The sequence below is a fragment of the Mytilus galloprovincialis genome, chromosome 10 (genome assembly GCF_965363235.1).
Source record: "Mytilus galloprovincialis chromosome 10, xbMytGall1.hap1.1, whole genome shotgun sequence".
NCBI lineage: Eukaryota > Metazoa > Mollusca > Bivalvia > Mytilida > Mytilidae > Mytilus > Mytilus galloprovincialis.
In genome coordinates, this window is record NC_134847.1 from 461,722 (window position 1) to 484,127 (window position 22,406).

General features: G+C 32.5%; 1 protein-coding gene across 1 annotated transcript in view; it reads right to left on the reverse strand.

Annotated features, from left to right (window-relative positions):
• Window positions 1-15,233, reverse strand: part of LOC143049616 (organic cation transporter protein-like) — a 57,221-nt gene extending 41,988 nt beyond the window's left edge. The window contains exons 1-6 of the mRNA XM_076223212.1: window positions 15,035-15,233; window positions 9,853-10,012; window positions 9,066-9,169; window positions 8,356-8,510; window positions 6,863-7,031; window positions 5,602-5,823 (exon numbers count right to left, since the gene is read on the reverse strand). Of these exons, the coding sequence (XP_076079327.1) occupies window positions 5,602-5,823; window positions 6,863-7,031; window positions 8,356-8,510; window positions 9,066-9,169; window positions 9,853-10,012; window positions 15,035-15,183 (959 nt within the window). The 5' untranslated portion in view covers window positions 15,184-15,233. The remainder of the gene's footprint in view (window positions 1-5,601; window positions 5,824-6,862; window positions 7,032-8,355; window positions 8,511-9,065; window positions 9,170-9,852; window positions 10,013-15,034) is intronic.
• Window positions 15,234-22,406: the final 7,173 nt, after the last annotated feature.

Sequence of the window (22,406 nt, forward strand, 5' to 3'; positions counted from 1 at the left end):
TCGTACTTGAAAGTTATTGGAAAATAAGAAAGTTATTTTAAACCTTGTGAAAGTTGCATGCATTTACGGTATTGTATTGGTAAAACTGGTCTGCTATACTGCTACTATACTTGTGAAAAACACTTTGCAACAGAAACGCATTCATCTTATTTATATTCAAATCGACCTAATTTACATAGAAATAGACGACTTCGTGCATTTTGTGATCGCAAATAAAATATGTTCCGGACCATACACGTATGGTCCAAATACTCATACGGCCCGAACACATCCATGATATTCTGTACGTTATAGGTCGTCTATTCATTTTTTTTTTCTTTTGTTGATGGATTTGACGTCTTCCTGTGAGTGATAATTTGTTTTAAATGACTTTAAACTTACTTGCATATGATTTAAAACCAAGACTTGAATTAAATGTCTAAACAAACCATGATTTTTTTTAAACATACATCACATCCATTGAAAAGGCTAAAATTCGCCAGGTCTTAATTTCAACTTAGTGAGTTGACTAAAGTAATATTGCGGACCATTTTCCAATTTTCATGCGGTATCCTTATTTTTTTTTCTCTCTCTCAACTTTCGTGTCTTTTTTACATGCCAAGACCTCTTGGAACTTTAATTCTACAAAGTGTGTATTTTGCTAATGGTTGAAGACCATACGGGGACCTATAGTTTGCTAACGCCTGTTGGTCCCTGGAAAGAATGTGTATGATTGTCTATCACACCACATATTCTTATTTTTACATGCAGTTATATCTATGATAAGAATAAGAATTGAATTGTCATAGAGACAACAACCCAACCAAAGAGCAAAACAAGCCCAAGACAACATGTAGATCTTTCGTATCAAGGGAATTGCTATACATATATTTATTTCATGTTAATAGTATAAGGCCATACTCAAGTTGTAAATAGATCTTGTCGTCAACTTTTGCAACCAGCTTCTATGTTTCTATAATGCACCGTTCATTTTTTTGGGCCTCGACTTTTCCATTGGACAGACAATATTGTTTTCGACTATTTTTAAAAGATGCATTTTTTTTTTACAAAATCATACAGGACGCATTTGTTCCTCCTGTCCCAAGTAAGGAGCCTCAGGCCTTTGGAAGTCTTGTATGTTTGTTAATTTTTGTTCATTTATTTGTTTAGGAGTTAAGTATGACGTACATTTTCACTGAACTAGTACACTTTTTATAATAGTTTTTCGATATCGCTCGGGCAAAAATAATCATGAATATAATGCCTACCCATGTTAAAACTACAATTAAGTATAGTTTGTATCGATTATTTCTTAAACCTAGCATTTTTTTGTCTGTGTTGGATTTGTGTGGCATTAAAAAATACAAGAGTATAAACTACACAGTGCAACTTCCAACAAGAATACAAGATTTATTGAATTTCAAATGCGACCAAAAGTAAAAAATTGCTCGCAGCGGAAAAAAATCAACAGTTTGATTTTCAATTGAAATAAAATAATTGTTATAATTTACACACCGTTACTTTTTCCAATATAAATACTCGAACTATTTTGTTTGTTGTTTCCTTTATAAATTAACATAATTTTTAAAAAGACCACTTTCACTTCGATATTTATGGACTATAAAAGCGATGTTAATTATCTTTCTTCTGCTGTAAGTTTAATTTAGTTATTTTGTCATGAATGCCATCTCGTATGTTTTTAAATTTGAATAAAGGGGAGTCAGGTTGTCTTATACGTCAATGATACGCACACCAAAAAAAACGACAAAAATAAAATAAGGTGCAACATTCATTCTCCATCAAAAGAATACATCACATGAATGTAATTTTTGTAAGAAAAATACCAATTTCGTGAGAAGTTGTGTGTTGGAATTGAAGAGCCAAGGCAAATTGACAAATATCTGAATAAACGGATCGATTTATGGTTTATAACAACAACAAAATTTTGTTCTCTTAATCAATAAGATATTTTGTGAAATAACGCGGGTCCCCATTACTTAAAAGTTTTTTGGGGTTATTTTTACAATGAATAAACTTTTTTTTATCATTATTATTTGATATCAGATCTGAACATTATCATTCTTAAAAGTGAAACTGTAGTAAGTGATGGTAAAAAAATTATTTAAAACAAATTCCTTAAATGATTTGTGAAAAGAAAGTTTTATTTTATGTATCAAAATGTGTTAACAAGTGATTATTTAAATCCCCACTGGAAGGCCTCCGATAGACTGAGTGAGCATAAAATCATCGCCAACGACAAACAATTTACAGGTGAATTTTTCAGTATAATTACTAACAAACGTTTTACCGTCGAACACACTGTTATGAATTTGATTCTAAATTGTAAAGAAGGTTCAATACCACAAAAGGAAGGTTGGGATAATGTTGGGGATGATGGTTCCAACCGTTTACGAAAAGGGGCATAAAAGAAGCATGTTTTTAGTTTTAGGATAGTAAATTGTGTTTAAGAATTTAAATTATTCTGAAATTGTACCACAGTGTTCAATACCACAAGTAGAATGTTAGGTTTCATTTTGGGGTTATGGTACTAACAGTTTAGGAATGAAGGAACAAAAAGGGACAACAACCAATCATGTTTGTAGTTTCCGGATAATTACTTGTTTGACGTTTTTGGATCATTTTAGCATTATCACAAATGGAAGACTGGGATTTTGTTCGGGGATAATTGCCCCAAACATGCAGAAATTAGGGGCAAAAGAAATAGCAAAACAAACATTTTTCTAGTTTCCAGACAATATCTTGTGTTCAAGTGTATGGACCTCTCTAAAATTGTACTACAAGGTTCATTACCAGAAAGGAAAGAGTGGGATTTGGTTTGATGGTTATTTATCCTAGAAGGAAAACAAAATGTTATGGGCGGGAAGAAATCTTCAGTTGCACCGTTACGGAATAGAAGTTCCTTCATAATATAAGTTTCAAAAGGAAAAGATAATCTGGGATATTATTTCCACAGGAAGAAATATTACAATATATGTTCCTAACGGAATAAATGTTATAGAATATTTGTTCCAACAGGAATAGATATTATGACAATGTTTATAACAAAGTTTCCATTGGAACTTCTGTTAGGTGGAACAAATATACGTTGACAGCACAGTATTGCGCATACGATTTAAGATCTTCGACCACATTTACCTTGTGTCAGAAACCTGTATAACGTCATAAATTTGATCACAATCCAAATTCAGATAGTATCAAGCTTTAATATTATGTCCAAATTTGCCCCAACTGTTCAGGGTTCGATCTCTGTGGTCATCATTTTTAATGTTTTACTATAAAACGAGCAGATGTGATTAAAAGTTCCTTTTGCTTTCTTCATATGGTAAGCTATGCCAGCATAGGCGTATCCAGGGGGCCTTGGAAAAATTTGGTTGATTATATAGGGAATCACTGAAGCATGACTTGAGCCCCGTCCCCCCTTTTTAGGTCAGCCATCGGGCCCGCCTTACAAAAAAGTTCTGGATCCGCCACTGCCCAGTTCTGCTTTTGAAGTGTTTGGAACAATGAGTACAAATCAGGCTTTCTCCATGCTATCAGTTGTTATGCTTATTGAGAAGTCTTAAAATTTTAATTCACACTGGTCACATTTGTTTAACCCATTAGTGTGGATCTTCTTATGCCTAGGAAAACTATCTACCCATTTTGTCTTGAAAGGACAATACGTGCATTGGTATGAAGACCCCTCCTTAACTTTCTTTCTTTTTTCTGTGATTCATCTTCACTTGCCTCCCCTATTGTTGAGCCCCCAAATGCCTCAACATCCATTTTCTGAAGGAAAGATAGTTTTTAGCTCGATTGTTGCTTGCATGTTCTTTACTGTATAAAATGAAACGACAATGTGACATATAATTATCCAAAGTCATTAAAGCTTGAAATGCAAGTCAAGTTGTGTAGGACAAACTTTATCTGTCAAAAACGTATACTGATAAAGTTGCATTGGAACATGATGTACGTGTTGTACAGCACCCTTGATACTACCGCAGAGGTAGAACCCTGAACAGTTTGGGGTAAGTATGTACACAACATTCAAGCTAGACTTCATTTTTGATGAAATCAAAAAAAAGTTGAATTTCGGACCCTTTGGGCCTCAATGTGGACCATTTCGATAAGATAAGATTCAGCATTCCATAGTACCCCAAATATTCAACTGTTGTTGAATTCCAAAAGAATTTATTTCTTGACAGTTTGGACCCCACAAACTTGTTAAATGGGCCAAAAATAAAAATAAAATAATAATAAACACAATCATGTATGGATTCAGTCTACCAAAGAACCTCAAATTTTATTTTGGACCCTATGGGCCAATTTAAAACCGTACCCAAAATCAAAAATCTTACTTCAAAACCTCATTGAAATTGGTCAAGAAGTGATTTATAAAAAAAATATTAGAAAGTATTGTTGTTTTTATCCCATTCTATTTCGATAGACATGCGAGATGTACGTATTCAGTGATGAAGTTTCAATGCATTGGATAAATATAACTACACTTAAAATAAAGATTCTGATGAATTATAAAAAATTCTATGACATGCTTCTTCTGATTGGTAAATAGACCCATACTCGAAATCCAATGTAAAAATTTGTTTGCACATGCGTATAATGACTACTACAGAAACATGAATTTTATCAAATTGGCCTGCATTTGAAAATATTTTGCATTAATCTAAGAAACACTTTCAACTCTGAAATGATCCACATATTGTTATATTATGACAACGATGTGTTTTATTTGAAATGAATATTAATTCTATTGAATTTATTGGAGTGTTCAATCAAACTTTTCATCTCAAAGTCAGCACTATCAAATCCTTTTCTTACTTTAACTATTGTTTGTGCAAGTCGACTGAATTTGGAATTTAATGCATAAAAATTAATAAAATTCATACAGTGAAAATGCACCGCATATACAATACTAATGAATCGCTCTACAGTGAAAATGAAAGTAAAGTATCATTATTCAACAGTAAACATGACTCGCATAAAGATAGCAGCATAGTGGAATTCAATACAATATGGGCAAACTGAATAACAAAAGCTATTCTACGTTATACAACATTAATAATTGTGTTGTAATGAATATTTGTTTGCAACTACATCTTCCCTGCTATTTTTGAATCACCTGCACGATTTGTTCGTAAAACGTCCTAAATATTCAGCTTCTTCGGTATAAATTTCACGTATGGATGGCTCTCGGCGCGTTAAAAACCCGTTCCCATCTCTTATTTTGTATAACTTGTATTATTTATTACTAAATATAGTACATGAGAACAATTTTCTTCATTTTTTTCAAAAATCATAATTTTTTCGTCTGTTTATTTACCATTGTACATCAGAAATGCATGGCATATACAGTGAAAATGGTATTTTAGGATCCGCACTTTACATACACTGATTTCCATTAATTAATAATTCCAATTTTTGTTTTCTATTAAATCAAATATTAAGCCAAAAGAGTTGAAAAATTATGGAATAAATATTTTTTTTATATTTAAGTACCTTTCTAAGTCAGATGTACAGTTATTACGAATTGACAACTTACAAACAGAATGCCAGAATAAGTAAGCGTCTAACCAGCCTGAAGGAGACGAATTGACAACTTACAAACAGAATGCCAGAATAAGTAAACGTCTAACCAGCCTGAAGGAGCCAAATAAAGCTTTAAAAGATTTAAGAAACGGTTCAGCATGTTCTTTGTTGATTCTTATTTCATCTGACTCGAAATCAAATTCTACTTTGTTCATCTTTGCTGCCTTCTTCAGAATTTCTAATGCTTCTGTTGTTCTTCCTTTAGCTAACAACCATCTTGGTGATTCGTAAATAAAACTGGAAAAGTAAAGGGAACTCACAATATTATTGTCGTTACAATATTGCAATTATTTACCTCTTATATTAACTTGTTCATTTAAGGAGTGAACCGTTCATTTTATTTCAGCATTGTACATATAACGTGTCTGAATAGATAATTCTTATTTCAGTATTGTACGTGTAAAAGTCGGAATCTTTTTTTTTTTTTATGTCAGAATAGTCTATTTGCCAATTCCCGAAATTGACCCTGTAATTAGCGATCCCTTTTGTTGTTGTCTCCCTTATGAGGAACATAAATGTTTATCGACAGTGGAAAGCTAGGGGAAAGAGCAAATTTACCTGTGCGTAATGTGAGTAACCTTGAAGTTTTTCAAGTCTTTTAATTACATTAATTTGTTGTTTAGCTAAATACTTTTGTAACTACAAGTTATTTTTCATGAAAAATAAGTTAAACCGCCGATACATAACTTTCAACTTATCATACTTTGCATTGGCAAAAGCCACTTTTGTCCGGTATAGAATAAGTCTCTGAATTAACAAAGGGAAGTAATTTGTTTAAAAAGTGTGTAAAAACAGAATCAAATCGGTAATTGGTAAATGGACTATTGTACATGTAAAGCAGTTCCCCATCAAAATTTGGTAACAATTCATCAGGTGATGAAGAGAAATGGGTAAGGGGTTCCTTTATCGTGCGCAGTATATTAATAAAGTGTCATTCTGGTTATGATCTTGAACGTTTATACCTTGGTATATTATTAAATCGTACGCACAATGCCTATACTCTCTTCCTCTTTGATTTAATTTGTGACTGTGGTTGTCTGACATGTAGATGCGGTCTTATTTCAATTGTTAATAATCTTATCTTTGATGGGGAACTGCTTTACATATACTTTATAATACTATAAAGTTTTTATTAGTGCAGTTTTCATAAGAAATCAGTTGATATGGCAGGCTGTACATGTGAAAAGTTATGACTATCTTTTACTTTTAACCTGTAATAAGAAAGAGTACATGATTTTACATTTCCATGGATTAAAAAAGTCATTCTTATACTTACAACCAATGGAATATAGTGACAAGGAAAGGTAATCCGCATGCCATAGCTAAGTAATGCCAATCGCGTAGATAATACGCCACAAGACATAGAATAAACTGGCCTATTGTAAATATAAAATGCTCCAGAAAATTCACAGCCACTCTGTATTGAGGGGATACTTGTTCCGTTCCTACAGAAAAAAAATCTTTAATATGTACAATTTGCATTTTCTGATTTTTAGATATTACCGGTGATGTCTGGAACAAACAAATTTTGATTTAGTTTAACGTCATTTTGTTCTCAGGTGGAAAGTCGTCCCATTGGCTATATAACCACTTTATTTTGTTCTCAGGTGGAAAGTCGCCCCATTGGCTATAATACCACGTTATTTTGTTCTTAGGTGGAAAGTCGTCCCATTGGCTAAAATACCACGTTATTAATATATATATGGTAAGATTTCCTAGCAATTTTCCATTTACTCCTCTGAATTACTTTAACGATTAATTTTGTTTTTCTTTATTCTTGAGTCATCCAAATGAACATGATATGTAATGTATGGTTTGGAAAATGATGAGTCTGAATTTCGGTTGATGCGGAGATTGACGTTCACTTCATTTGTTTGGTCTCTCTCCGTTTTAAATTCATGCAATTCTGTTTTTCAAGGTTTATAATGAGTTTCAACATAGTGTTATTAAATGGCTGTTTTCATAACAATCCCGTATTATGTTCAATTGCAGTCGTATTGGATCGAAGTTAGAGATATTGGCTAAAGACACAGTCAATACTACTGTGCGAAGACATTATACAGAGTTCATAAAAAAAACATATTATGACACCTTTATTAACCAATTACTTCAAATAACAACCAAATGTGACTGAGGATAAACAAAACGATAGGAAAATTCATGCTAGATCAATATGAACATTTTCGGATAATGGTACATGTCAAAGGTTTTCAACCCATTTAAATGTCTCTCACTTCGGACGGCGCCTTCAAAGAAATACACACATCATTTTTCTTACACCTTTTTGGACCAAAACCGAAAGCCCGGAAGTCGTTTAAAGACCAGTGATATTCTTTATGTTTTCGGTATAAAAGTAAAATAACAAAAATACCAATATCCAAGCAAAATCAAAACGGAAAGTCGCTCATCATATGACAAAATCTATACTCAAACACATCAAACGAACGGAAACCATCTTTTACTTTAGTATATTTCTCACTTGGTACAGACATTTCCTCACTTAGAAAATGATGGATTAAACTAAATCTAGCTAGACCTGCACGACAGTCGCAAAGATTTCCATTATATTGATAACAATGTGCAATCAAAACAAACTGACATAACAGGTAGAAATGTCAAACATTATGAGTACAGCAGACCCGTTTTAACGACTAGTTCTCAGACAAATGGACTTCTATTAGCTGTACCATTAATCTTTTCGTTTACGACATCGGTTAATAATACATCGTTCACTACAGTGGACTGTTGTTTATATGATTTATACTTTACCTAAAATAAAAGCGATCTGGTAATATCCTACTCCACCTACGCCTGCAAGAAATCTGAGGAATAGCAGAGCTATTCTGTTTTCCGTCCATGGTAGTGGTACACTCCCAATAGTGTATATTATAAGGTCTAAACATACTGTTAATTTTCTTCCATACCTGATCAAACATAACAGAAAATAACACTGATAGGCGACTTCGAACTGGCATATATACCAAAGGTGATGATTTCCACTTTCCAATTGTAAACATCCCTTTCTCAGAAGTAAATTACCCTCTGCACTATAATAAGATGTTTCCATATTTCAATTATTACGTAAATTTGTTTTAAATAACCAGCACGAATTGGTTGATCGGTACGATTTGTCGTTGTCTCAACTCGCTAGTGACATGTTTTTGTGATCTTATATCTTTAGATACCCAGGATTCTTATAATCAGTAATTTCACCGAGTGTAAATTTGCATGGTGGATGATGTACGCTTAGCCGGGAACGCTCACTACACTACCGGTCTCCCACCTTTTGAAGTTCAGTTTTTTTTATCTTGATTTGTTATTTTAGAATCGATTTGCCAGATTTTAGCATCGACAAATTACTTAATATAACAACCTCTCAATGCAAAAAGGCCATCACATTTACACTATACCCGTCTTACAAACATCATAGCAAGATGGTCATTAAAGTTCATTATCTATCCATAACTACGTACACTTACAAATCAGACATCAAATTGTTACCAATGTTTCCAAAGAACATTCCTAATAAGGCTGCTAGAATTAAGTGTTCACGCCATTCTTTTTCATCACATACAATGTTCAACTGTGTAAAATATAACAGTTCAAAATAATGAAACCAATGACAAAATACACAATCATGAGAAAATTGGTAATAATATCAGAATGATAAAAGTGTACACAATCTTTATGCATGCTCAATAGTCCCCAAAATGATAAAACAGCCGAGTTCAGGCCAGTATGTGCAAACATACAGACCAATCTGTAAGTAGTGCATGAAGATGAAAACATTGTTTACCACCGTAAAGGAATGGACGAAATGATAAAGTATTGTTTTGGTGAATTATTCCTGGTTAAGGTGTTTTGTATATCCTGTACCCAGTCAGGCTATCTATACCACGACTTATACCACAATACTGTCTTCTTGTCTCTCCCATCATAACAAGTCATGGAGGCAATAAGGGTGATATGTTCACTAGGACGTGAAATAAGCCTTCACAAAGACAAATGACACAATACGTTATTAAATTAGTGATAAGGCATTACTCTGGACATTATATATTATTTATAAGAGGTTTTGCAGCTTAGAAAGTTGGAGAATGGTCTACAGGGTCCTTTCAGAATATTGATTATACAAGATAAGGATATGTTGGGTTTTTTATATTGAGGTCTGTGGATTATTTAGAGAGACTGAGAACAATGCACACTATATGAGTGTGGCATCTCTTCTTTAATCGTGAATTAAGTAAATACACTTCATATACCTACTGATGATATCAAACTGTCTGTAAAAATGGATTGATCGTAAACCCATTCTGTGCACTCTTGACTTGTTCCATTGTATTGTACTGAACATTTTGACACATTGTAGACTGAATGATGTGTAACATTTCGTTCATAGCTGTCTTGTTCATTTGGAATTTTACATCTAAATCATTATAATGATCAAATAATTACTATGTTCATCACAAATTCATAATTTTCATATATTTCATAGTTCATAAGATCTACATATAAAAAAAAAATCAGAAATGTCAAAGTACTCTTTTCTTTTATCAAATTTAACAGTGACAAACCAAACTATCTAATAAAAGTATCTTCTTAAATTTTCTTACTTAACGATTCTAAATATACACTATGCTGAACTATGTTTTACCAAAGATATTCTTGGCAAAAACAAACTGCAAATCTACTGAAAATCTCTTAATTTACGAATCTTATATTACTATAAACGATAAAAAAAATCACTCATTTTAAATGACAGTTGTTAACTACAGTCCATTTCTATATATGTTTGGCGTTTGCTTTTGTTGCAGTTCAGTGTTGCTGTTGTAACGTTGTTTTCCGCTTTTGATTGATGTGTTTCCCTCGGTTTAAGTTTGTCACCCGGATTTGTTTTTGCTTAATCGAATTATGACTGTTAAAAAGCGGTATACAACTGTTACATTCTTTATACTTTCTTTATATATACATACTATAACACTTATGAAGACAAATTTCTCCAATGTTTGTACTACTTTCCTGTGACCTAAAACTTATTGGAATCACGTGACTTCAGGTGAAGAGACATGTATTTCATACAATGTGTATTATTGTTAATGTGTTATAACAATCTTTGTAATGTTATTCATTTAGTACGTTTTATATTGTTTATCAAACCTCCATTTTTTGGTAGGAAATTCATAATGCTATTTAATGTGTAACTGCTAGTATTATGGTGTTAAACTCCCCAGCATCCATCCTCTCCCCTTCATGGAATGCCTTGTTCAGCAAGAAATTAATGATTTTTTTAATTGAATGAGTTAAAATTACATTTGCGTGAATATTATGTTTTATTCTTACCTGTACTAAGATGAAGTTTGGAAGAAAAATTGTAACGCATTGAAAATTGCATGAAAAACTAAAACAGCCAAAAGAATTTTCTGATATCTACCAAAACTCCAAGCTTCTGTTAAAATAATCATATTCGATCGCCATAATAAAACGTATTCATGATAAAATTATACTTTAATTTCAAACCTTAAGTATGTTAAACTCGATAATAAAGAACCATCTACTTCTAATTAATTGTAACAGGATGTTATGAATGCAACATTAGGTTACCGATGTTTAAATACAGTCGAAGTTTATGGCCCAAACACTTATTGTCGAGACCAGGTTTTATTGTCGGTATCAGATGATATTGTCGGTATCACATGATATTGTAAGGATCAGGTGATATTGTAAGGACCAGTTAATTTTGTCAAGACCAGTTGATATTGTCGGGGTGGGAGGCTAATGGATAGTAATTGTATTTACCAAAGCTTGTCAATTGTCTAAACGATAGTCATCGATGACAAAATTTCGGGTTAGAAACAAATGCACTCTTAATTTAGAGTGCATTTTTTTCTTACACAAACGATACAAACGGCTAAGCGCGAACATGTTTTGATCATTTCTTTCAAACATACGTTTGCAAAGTTTACATAAACTTTGACAAACTATGCAAACGATAAAAATGTGTCTGCAGTTTGTCATTTGTCGTTTGTTAGTACAAAAGCTACATTTGTTTCTTACTACTACCTGATTAAACGAAGTATTTGTTTCTACATTTGTTAAAAATCGGTTACCAACAACATGTGCATGCATTATTGAAAGTTCAAACAGGGTCAATCAAAACTTATTAAACGATGCATTTGTTTCTACTTTTGTAGCGTTTAGAAAACAACAACAAACGCGACACAAGGTTTACAAAATTTTGGTTAGAAAGATATGCGGCCTAAGTAATCTTTCCTTTGATAAAGTTATTATAGTATAATAAAAAGAGTAACCCTTAACTAATATTTGGTGAGTTTTAACTACATAAATCAGAAGACCAGTTCTTATGCCTGGAAAAATTCACTTAAATCACTGTAGGGGAAGTTGTTTCTATACTTTGAAACTATTATTATTCTATTTATTCCTGACTCTCATTAGTATTCTATACTCTTTAATAAAGGAATAACCCTTAAACAGGTAAGATATTTCAGAATAATAATGATGAGCTTTATTTTCACTAAGTTAGATTTAAACCCAGGGTTTAGAGAAACACATACTAGTAGATGAAAAACATTTAAACCCAGGGTATTGGAAACACATTGATTAATAGAAAACGTAAATCAACGCTTTGAAAAAGACATTGATGAATAGAAGATTTAAACCTAGGGTTTGAGAAACACATTGATGAATAGAAGATGTAAACCCAAAGTTTCGAGAAATACATTTTAATTGATGAATAGCAGATTAAAACCCATTTTTGTTAGATACACATTAATGAATAGAAGATTTAAACCTAGCTATTTGAGAAGGACATTGATAAATAGAAAATGTATACCCTGAGTTTGAGAAAAACATTGAGGAATAGAAGATTTAAACCCAGTGTTTTAGAAAGACATTGATGAATGAAAGAATAAAACCCAGGGTTTGAGAAACACATCGATGAATAGAAGATTTAAACCAAGGGTTTGAGAAACATATTGATGAATAGAGGAATTAAACCTAGGATTTGAGAAACACGTCGATGAATAGAAGATTTAAACCGTTTCATCTCCTTTTTAACCTCCCCTGGGTTTGGTTTTTCTATTCATACTTTTTGAAACAGATGGTCAGGACTAATTGTACTGTTAATTCACTTCGAATCTGATTTTATATGGAAACTAAAAAATGCACTTATTCCTTTTATTCTAAACGTAAAAATAAAAAATGAAGAGAAACCAACGGCCTACTATATGACAAAACAATAATGAGAAAAACAATATGATAAACAACAAACAGCGGCAACCTGAAGATAAATTCAAACAAGGAGGCGGATAAATTTTTAAAAAGTGACCAAACAAAATTAATGTCAGTTCCGATAAAGACCATATTTAAAGATCTTACTATGGTGTTAAAATAATATCTTTTAAAAAAAGTATATTCAAAGGATATGTAACTAAAAATAGCTCGTTACTGAATTTATTGACATTATTCATAACAGTACCGTAGAAATTGAAATGTGCTATTTGCCGCTTGTGATTATAATTCTAAATATCCAACATAATTTCAAATCAAGTTTTTGTATCTATAAAAATTTTGTTGAAAGTTTGAAGGAACAAATTGCTACGAAATCCCAGAATTTGTATTTAACCAGTTTTACTAGTAATTTACGTTCATTAAAATCTAAAACATCAATAGAGACACCAGAAAGGCTAAGTGTTGCGCAAGATAATCGCCATTGTAAGGGGTGCAAGAAACAAGTTCAAGAGGGAATGAAAATAGTCTCTTTTGTCGTAAATGTTTGTGTAGAGTTTACGTTAGAAACTGAAAGATCAAAATCAAGAAAAAAAATGTATATGTTCCGGACCATATGAGTATTTGGACCATACGCATATGGTCATGACCATATGCGTATACTCATATGGTCCGACCATACGCGTATGGCAGGACCATATGGGTATAATACTCATTTGGTTATTAACGGGCCGGACCATACGAGTATTTGGACCATATAGTTCTATATTTTTTTTTAAATTACATTATAAACGTTTCAATAATACAAAAACGTTATCTAAAAAAACAGTGATGGTTTAAAACATGACATTTTTTTAATTTTAAAATCCAAAAACTGCGTAAAAATTAAATATTGATGCCATAGTTAGTTTTTATCGCTAGTTACATTCGTGCATGTAGGCTTTGGTGAAATGCACTTCCACACGGTATCACAGCTTATTTGCATTTTCAAGAAATTGTTGCACTATCCTTTTCATTTACACATTTTGTTTTCGAGTGAAAAACAAGCCTTTTTGTAGCTGCGTACAGTGATATCGAGGTCTTTGACCATTCTGAAGTCTACGGTGTTTTTAAAAAGCTCTAGATCTAGCTCAAATATCGAAAAATTACTACAATACACCATATTCACAACACAACTTAAATAAACTAATAGTATGTTACTTTCCAGTGACTTCTTATGTAACAGTTCATTAAGAAATTTTAGGAATTTATTTTTTTTAGTTAACATATTGCCATTCACTCGTAATAACAAATCGGTAATGACCATCGGTAATGACCTTCGGTATAAAATGTGTTTACTATAAATTTTAAAATTAAGTAAAATTAACTATGTGAAACTTCTTATTTTAATTTAGCTTATCTTTTTATTATAATATTGTCTGTCTATAATAATAAAATTACCTATATGATAGCATCTTTTTAATGAACGGTCATACCTTATATGAAGGGATTAAAAGTAAACTATAACACAGTGTTAATTACCCCGACCATATGAGTATATACCCATATGGTCATGACCATACGCGTATGGTCCAAATACTCATATGGTCCGGAACATATATACATTTCAAAATCGAAATATATACGGTGGCGGTGTTAGCTTTATCGTGTCCTCCCCGCTTGACTAACCTCTCCAACTGTACGTTTAACGAAAAAATGTGAGTAAAAATACGTTTTGTCGTCTTCAAACCTCCTTTTTCAATATGTTTTGTCCACAGGTATTACAACAATGGTGAACAATGATAGGTTCACACTTCATTTTTCAACCTTTAACTGCTGTGGTTGTTGTTTTTTTATCCCATCCTTTTAATGTTTTTTAACGTTCTTCAACCGTTTCTCTCTTTCGTCTCAAATTTTCCTGATTTCAAACTATTCTGTCGCTATATACAATTCATTTGCAAGGGAGGTAAATCAACAATTAGAATAGTCAGCTAACATTATATAAATTATAAATTTACAGCGATTTAGTGATTAAATTTTGACTGAAGATCGTCGAGCTTCTTTATTATTAATTCTGTTTGGAAAGTTATAATGTGTAATTGTTTTTTTATATTGTGGAATGTCTCTTAAGCTACAGGTTAAATTTGTGCGTTGAAGGTATTATTAATTTATGCATACAATGACTTATATTTACATTTACGTGTATTCACATATCTTTTCTTACCTGTGTTTGTGTTCAGCTAAAATGAAGTTCGGAAGAAAGCCTTGCATAGCATCGAAAATGGCAGGAAAGAATAATACAACCAGAAGAACTTTCTGATATCTCCCAAATCCCCCAATCTTCTGTAGTAGTGCATCATACTCTATAGCCATAGTAAAACGTGAACACTATATAGTAATAATAGGATGTACGATCTTAAGTATGTTAAACTCAGTAATTCAATAACATCTACTTCAACACATCTTTATAACGTTTAATTACGAAAAGACGCGATAACATCAACGTGTGAATCTGGAGGAAAAACTTATTTCACAAATTTATTCAATGCATTTAGTCATTAAATATAAAACTTGCATAAATCTGATTGTTATCATTCAGAAGTTGACAACACATATGTATCAATATAATTCCCATTTGCTCACAATGTAATCTCATCATTTTCATGATATACAATATATAGGAACATTAATCATGTTCATCTAAATGACAGATATTGCTGTCATAGTAAATCCTATCTGTACCAAATACATGAATAGGTGAAGCGAAATTTAGATCAGTCCTTTCTCTTTTTGTATTGATATCAAGTACGGTTTTTTTTTATTATTAAAAGCTGTTCAAAAATAAAATCAAAGATGTCACTTCCCTCGTGTATACCTGGAATCCCTTGATCAGAAGGTAGTTCATTCATGTATGACCAGAATTCTTAAGGAGGCATTTCCCTTTAGTATAGCTTGAATTACTTGATTAAGGAAGGCATTTTTCTTTCGAATATAATGAATGCATTTCCCTCGTGTGAAGCTGTAATTCCTTGTCTTGATTTTAAGGAAGGTATTTCCCTCGTGTAAGGTTGTAATTTCGTGACCTGGTTTTCGGGAAATTATTTCCCTTGTGTATAGCTGTGATTCCTAATTTTAATTGTCTGTTCTATGGTCGGGTTGTTGTCTCTTTGACACATTCCCCATTTCCATTCTCAATTTTATTTCCTTTGTGTATATATGAGATTCCTTGCCTTGCTTTTAAGGAAAGTATTTCCCTCGTGTAAGGCTGTGATTTCTTGACCTGGTTTTCGGGAAAGTATTTCCCTTGGGTATAGCTGTGATTCCTTATCTTAGTTTTAAAGAAAGTATTTTCCTCGTGTGAAGCTGTGATTTCGTGTCTTGGTTTTAAGAAAAGTTTTCCCTGGTGTGAAGCTGTGATTTCTTGTCTTGGTTTTAAGGAAGGTTTTCCCTCGTGTGAAGCTGAGATTCCTAATCTTAGTTTTAAAGAAAGGTTTTCCCTGGTGTGAAGCTGTGATTTCTTGTCTTGGTTTTAAGGAAAGTATTTCCCTCGTGTAAGGCTGTGATTTCTTGTCTTGGTTTTAAGGAAGGTTTTCCCTGGTGTGAAGCTGCGATTTCTTATCTTGGTTTTCAGGATAGATTTTCCCTCGTGTACAGCTGTGATTTCTTGTCTTAGTTTTAAGGAAGGTTTTCCCTCGTGTGAAGCTGTGATTTCTTGTATTAGTTTTTAGGAAAGTATTTCCCTTGTGTGAAGCTGTGATTCCTAATCTTAGTTTTACGGAAGGTTTTCCCTCGTGTGAAGCTGAGATTCCTAATCTTAGTTATAAGGAAGGTTTTCCCTGGTGTGAAGCTGTGATTTCTTGTCTTAGTTTTTAGGAAAGTATTTCCCTTGTGTGAAGCTGTGATTCCTAATCTTAGTTTTAAGGAAGGTTTTCCCTCGTGTGAAGCTGAGATTCCTAATCTTAGTTATAAGGAAGGTTTTCCCTCGTGTGAAGCTGTGATTTCTTGTCTTAGTTTTAAGGAAAGTATTTCCCTCGTGTAAAGCTGTGATTCCTAATTTTAGTTTTAGGGAAGGTATTTCCCTCGTAGTAAGCTGTGATTCATAATCTTAGTTTTAAGGAAGGTATTTCCCTTGTGTAAGGCTGTGATTCCTTGTCTTGGTTTTATGGAAGGTTTTCCCTCGTGTAAAGCTGAGATTCCTAATCTTAGTTTTGGGGAAGGTTTTCCCTCGTGTGAAGCTGTGACTTATTGTCTTAGTTTTAAGGAAAGTATTTCCCTCGTGTAAAACTGTGATTCCTAATCTTAGTTTTAAGGAAGGTATTTCCCTCGTGTAAGGCTGTGATTCCTTACTTTGGTTTTGAGTAAGGTATTTCCCTCCTGTAAAGCTGTGATTCCTTGCTTTGGTTTTGAGGAAGGTATTTCCTTTGTGTATAGATGTGATTCCTTGTCTTGGTTTTAATGAAAGTATTTCCCTCGTGTATAGCTGCGATTCCGTGTCTTGGTTTTGCTTTACTTCTAGTCTTTCAAAAGTTGAAAGCGAAGGGTCTATTATCAAATTTATTAAACATTCATTCGATATAAGGACAGAGGACTACTTAATATTTCTGTTATTATGTTTTTGGATCTAACTGATTACATTGGTGTTATTTTTTCTTTCGTTTGAAAACATACGTTATGATATATTAATAGTAATACGGTTATTTATAGCTACTTTATCTATATATGTTTTAATAACTTAAGTCGTATAGTTCTTTACATATAAGGTAATTTCTACTCGTTCTGTCATCTGTTAAATACATTGTATGCGTGATGCTCCTGTAGTTCAATTACTGCGTCTGAGTTTTTGTTATAGTTCTAACGTTCATAGCGCATTTAAGTTGTATGTTAGCGTTATGATCAACACAAAATACTTCCTCAGATAGAATTTTCATACACTTAGCCGAAATGCAGATTTTACCATGTTTTTTTCACAAATATAAAAAGTATCAGTCACCGTTCTAATATTTTTGCGATACATTTTGCAAGCTACACAATTGTCAAGTTTTGCGTTGAATGTAGCAAAGTGCTATCGACCCATGAAGTTGTAAGATTTGGTCTGTTTCTTTATTGTGAGGAATGAATGAAATCATGTTCACTCTTCAAGTAATTCTTCTTATATAAACAAAAAACAAAGGAAACGGTGGGGAAGGGGTACAAATGACAGTATTAAAAAACTATAGGGTAAAATAAACAAATAACTGTGTTTGCCTTATTTATAGCCAATTGATTTCAGAGTAGGAATACTTTGATTTCGGACGAGCAAGGTGAGGGAGAATTTAGATAGCAATAATTGTTATATTTCTTTCCAATAAGCAAAAGGTTTATGTTTATCACGTTATTTTACACATGCATTTTTAAATGAGAGCATGTGTCAATTTGTCAATTTAATCAGACGAACCGTGAAATCACTGATCGTATCACAATACCACACTTAAAAACGTTAATAATAGAGGTCAAAGAGGACGTTTAAATCATTACTTTTCTTTAAAAGGAACAATGCTTTTATTGTTAACATCTTATCCAAACGAGTAAAAAAACTAATTATAATAAAGAACGATAAGTTGTTCCATTTGTAAAGCACTTGGTAATTTAAATAAATTATAGAACATTGTTTAGATAGTACATTCCGCTTACCAATCGTATTTATATCGTGAAAACAGTTGCACAATGTTCCCAAAACGTATTTGTTAAAAAAAAAAAAAACTCTAAGGAACTAAATTAAATCAAATCGTTTCTAAGAATACTGAGAGATATGTAGTTTCAGTATTTTGTTGGGTAGAGTCGGGGATTTGCATTTGTATAAATAAAGTGAATTGTCCATTAATAATATCTATCAATTTGACTGGACATCAAAGACAAATTAAAGTTCCAATGTATCATAACATTGTGCACCAACTAAAACTGTATTTCCCTTAAACATCGAACGCCACGAACGAGTCTTATGTAGACGCCTTTTAAACATGTGTTTTTCTTCAGTCTTTACGTTACCCGACAAAAGTACATTGAGTTATTCCTCTTTGTATACAGATCAGTATTTTCACAACTGCACAGATGTTGTTTAAGATATAAAACTGTCATTGTAATTTATTTGAAATAGAAGACGCTTAAATGGACCTTGAAACGATGATAAATGGTGATTATTATTTGTTGTATAGACCTTTAACAAATATTATGATATACAATATTTTTATGATAATTTTCCCCGAGCCTGGACAGCTGTTAAAGTATCGATTAAAATGACACTCGACGAAAGGTTTAAAATTGTTATCTCATTCAAAATAAAATATAAACAGCAAATATATTTAAGAATTGAATGCTTCTTTTTGTAACTTTATTGGGGTGTAAAAGCGTTGACCGAAGTACATTTTGTATGAAGCGCGGAAGCGCTTCATTCTAAAAATGTGCGCACGGTCAACGCTTTTACAACCCTATGAAGTTACAAAAAGAAGCATTCAATTCTTAAATATATTTGCTGTTTATATTTTATTTTGAATGAATTTGAGAAAAACACATGTTTAAAAGGCGTCTATACTCAGCATCATATTGCACCTAGTGCAGAAAAAAGTATTGCCGTAGGAAATTTGTTGTTAACTATCCGTATAAGTGGGGTAGGGTGTCCGACCATATCATCTGTATTCATAAATGCTTGTTACGCATAGACTAATGGCTCTGAGATCAACGTTACTCTCACCCCTATCTCGTCACGGTGTGCTTAGCGGAGAAGCATCAAAAACTTATTTATTTCTTTTAATTTGATCTGAACGGAAATCAAACCTAACTGCATTCAACACTCGAGTGGAATATGTGCGGTCAGTACGCTAACAGAGACGGATTTAGGGGGGCAGGGTTGGTTGGGAATCACCCTTTTAAAAATGGCTGGATCCGCCCCTGATGGCTGTGTAGTTGCATTAGGAATCACTAGAATGGTGTTTTATTGTTTCGACGTATTGAGTATAAGAAGTATGAGAGCTGTAAGCACCCGTCAGACTGTACAGTTGAGTATGAGAGCTGTATATTAAGCTTAGTATAAGAAGTATGAGAGCTGTATATTAAGCTTAGTATAAGAAGTATGAGAGCTGTATTTTAAGCACCCGTCAGACTGTACAGTTGAATGGATCTAAAACATCTTTTCATCTCGTTAATTTATAGCTTAACAGATCTGTTTTAAGTGAGGCGGATATAGTACAAGTCTTTAATTCCATGTCTTGTTTTTCTTTTCTTCTTTTTTTCTTTAATGCAGCCAGAAAATTGGACAGATGTAATATTCAAAACATACAATAAAACAGTTTACGGTTAGTTAAATTAACTCGTTTGTACAGTAAACTGAAGTATTGGAGTGGTCAGATAAGTTCAAGGGTTAATACGATATAACGTTTGGTTAACACGCCAGGCAATTTAGATTTTTGCTCAACACTTAAAATTTCACATCTTCGGATTTCAAATGTTTGGCTTTGAGCGTTCCTGGTGAAGGTAAATCCAGAAAAGCGCGTCGGACGCAATAAATTATAAAACGTGTTGTTTTCCATTTTTTTTTTGTTAGTCTGATGTACTGAAAAAATACAAATTATAATTTTTTTTTTTTAATTTGTTAAATTAGCAACAAAGTAAAAAATATAAAATAAAGTTTTATGAAATAGACCACAGTGAGTGAGTGAGCATTACACTAAACAATTGTTGAATCATAATGCTCATTCTAGATGCCGCATTTACAAATAAAAACCTGTCGTTTTTGTTGTAATTTCATTTCTCTGTAATAAACGAGGGGGAGGGCAAGGGGTTTAACTGTTATGCTGTTATGGGGCATTTTAATTCTTTGTTATCTGTTATTCTGAAAATATATTTACTGTTAGCTGTTATTGTCTTATTCTTTGTTATCTGTTATAGAACTATTATCTATTTTGTTATCTGTTATTGTGAGAATCTATTTGTTATTGAAAATTGGAATGTTAGCATTTTGACAGTCAATCTTCCGTCGAAATTGAAGATAATTGAAAATTGTGATTTGAATGGATATTCTCATTGGCACGTCTACCGCATCTTTTAACAATGTATATTTATTGGGGTCTTTCTACTGGTAATATTGGGTGGACCTGTATTTGCAGAAGAATTTCAGTAACATACATCAAATATACATATAAAATCAATTGGACCCAGGACCATTCCAGCATATATTATTATTATCCTTTGTAATAAATTCCATTGTCTGTGAACATGTAGCAGTTTGTACAAATTATAATTCACTTATTACTTGTACAATAACTTATAGTATGGATTTTGTTATATAAAAGGCATTGGTACTCCCTATAGATTTTTTTATTCAATGACCACATAATAATCTTTATGTTGTACTATTGTCCCTGATTTGGGGAGGATTGGACACCAACTAGCATGCTAAAGTTGACGCAGTCACATTCTGTATGTGCCTATTTCCAAGTCAGGAGCCTGGATTCAGTGGTTGTAGTTTGTTACTGTGTTACTAAGTTTCTCGTTCACTATTTTGTGGATAAATTAGGCAGTTAGTTTTCTCATTTGAATTGTTTTACATTACTAAGTGGTGTGGGTTTGAATTATGGCTTTGGGAATTATACAACATCTTTTTCTTTTAGCATTTATATTATAAGTGCTACTCCCTCTCTTTTCATTTACATGAAAGAGAATCATGATCACCATATTTTTAAAAGCTTTTTAGCTGCTTCACATGGCGAAAATTGAAGCTCAGAAACCATTGATGCAAATACAGATGTGTCTTCAGTTTAATTTTTCGACAAATACCCTTTTTAAAATCCTTCAGCTTCTCCATTCCTGTACCCAAATTTTCCATATATTATAATTTCACATAAGATACATAATTGGTTTTCACTTGGTGTCATCCAAATTTTTACTAGGTCCAATTTCTATTATACTATCAGAATTGTCACTTGAGTCAATTTCTATTATCAGAATAACCACAACTGGCATGCGTGTTTCAGTTACATGTCCTGTCTCCACTGATCTGGGTATTTTTGTATTTTATAAGTAAGTTTTATCATGAGGTCATTAAATAAAAAAAATATATTGTGCATCAATGTTTTTTTTATTACTTGTAAAGTATATATATTGCTTTTCAGAAAGAAAAAAAATCTAAAAATCAAATTGATAATAAAGTGTCACTGGCTGCACTATTTTCAAAAATTAAATTAAAAAAATCTAAATCATTAAAAATTGATCCCTCAAATGCCCTAGATTAAAAATATCCCTATATCAAAAACAGAAACTAGTAATTTCGTTCAGAAAAATTCAACATCCAAGTTACGGGGGAAAAAATCAACCAAGGCAGAACTGCCTCAACGGCCGAAACGTCTTGTTTGCACAAATTTTCTAGGTCCATACCACAAGTTATATACTAAGATCTACGAGTCATCTACTGGATTGGTCTTTGACAGATTTATTTTCATATTTCATTACTGTTATCTGTTATTATCCCTTTTCAATTCCTTGTTATCTGTTTTTCACCAAATCAATTCACTGTTTTGCTGTTATGGGGACCCCCCTTGCCCCCCCTCATAAACCCGCGCTCGATT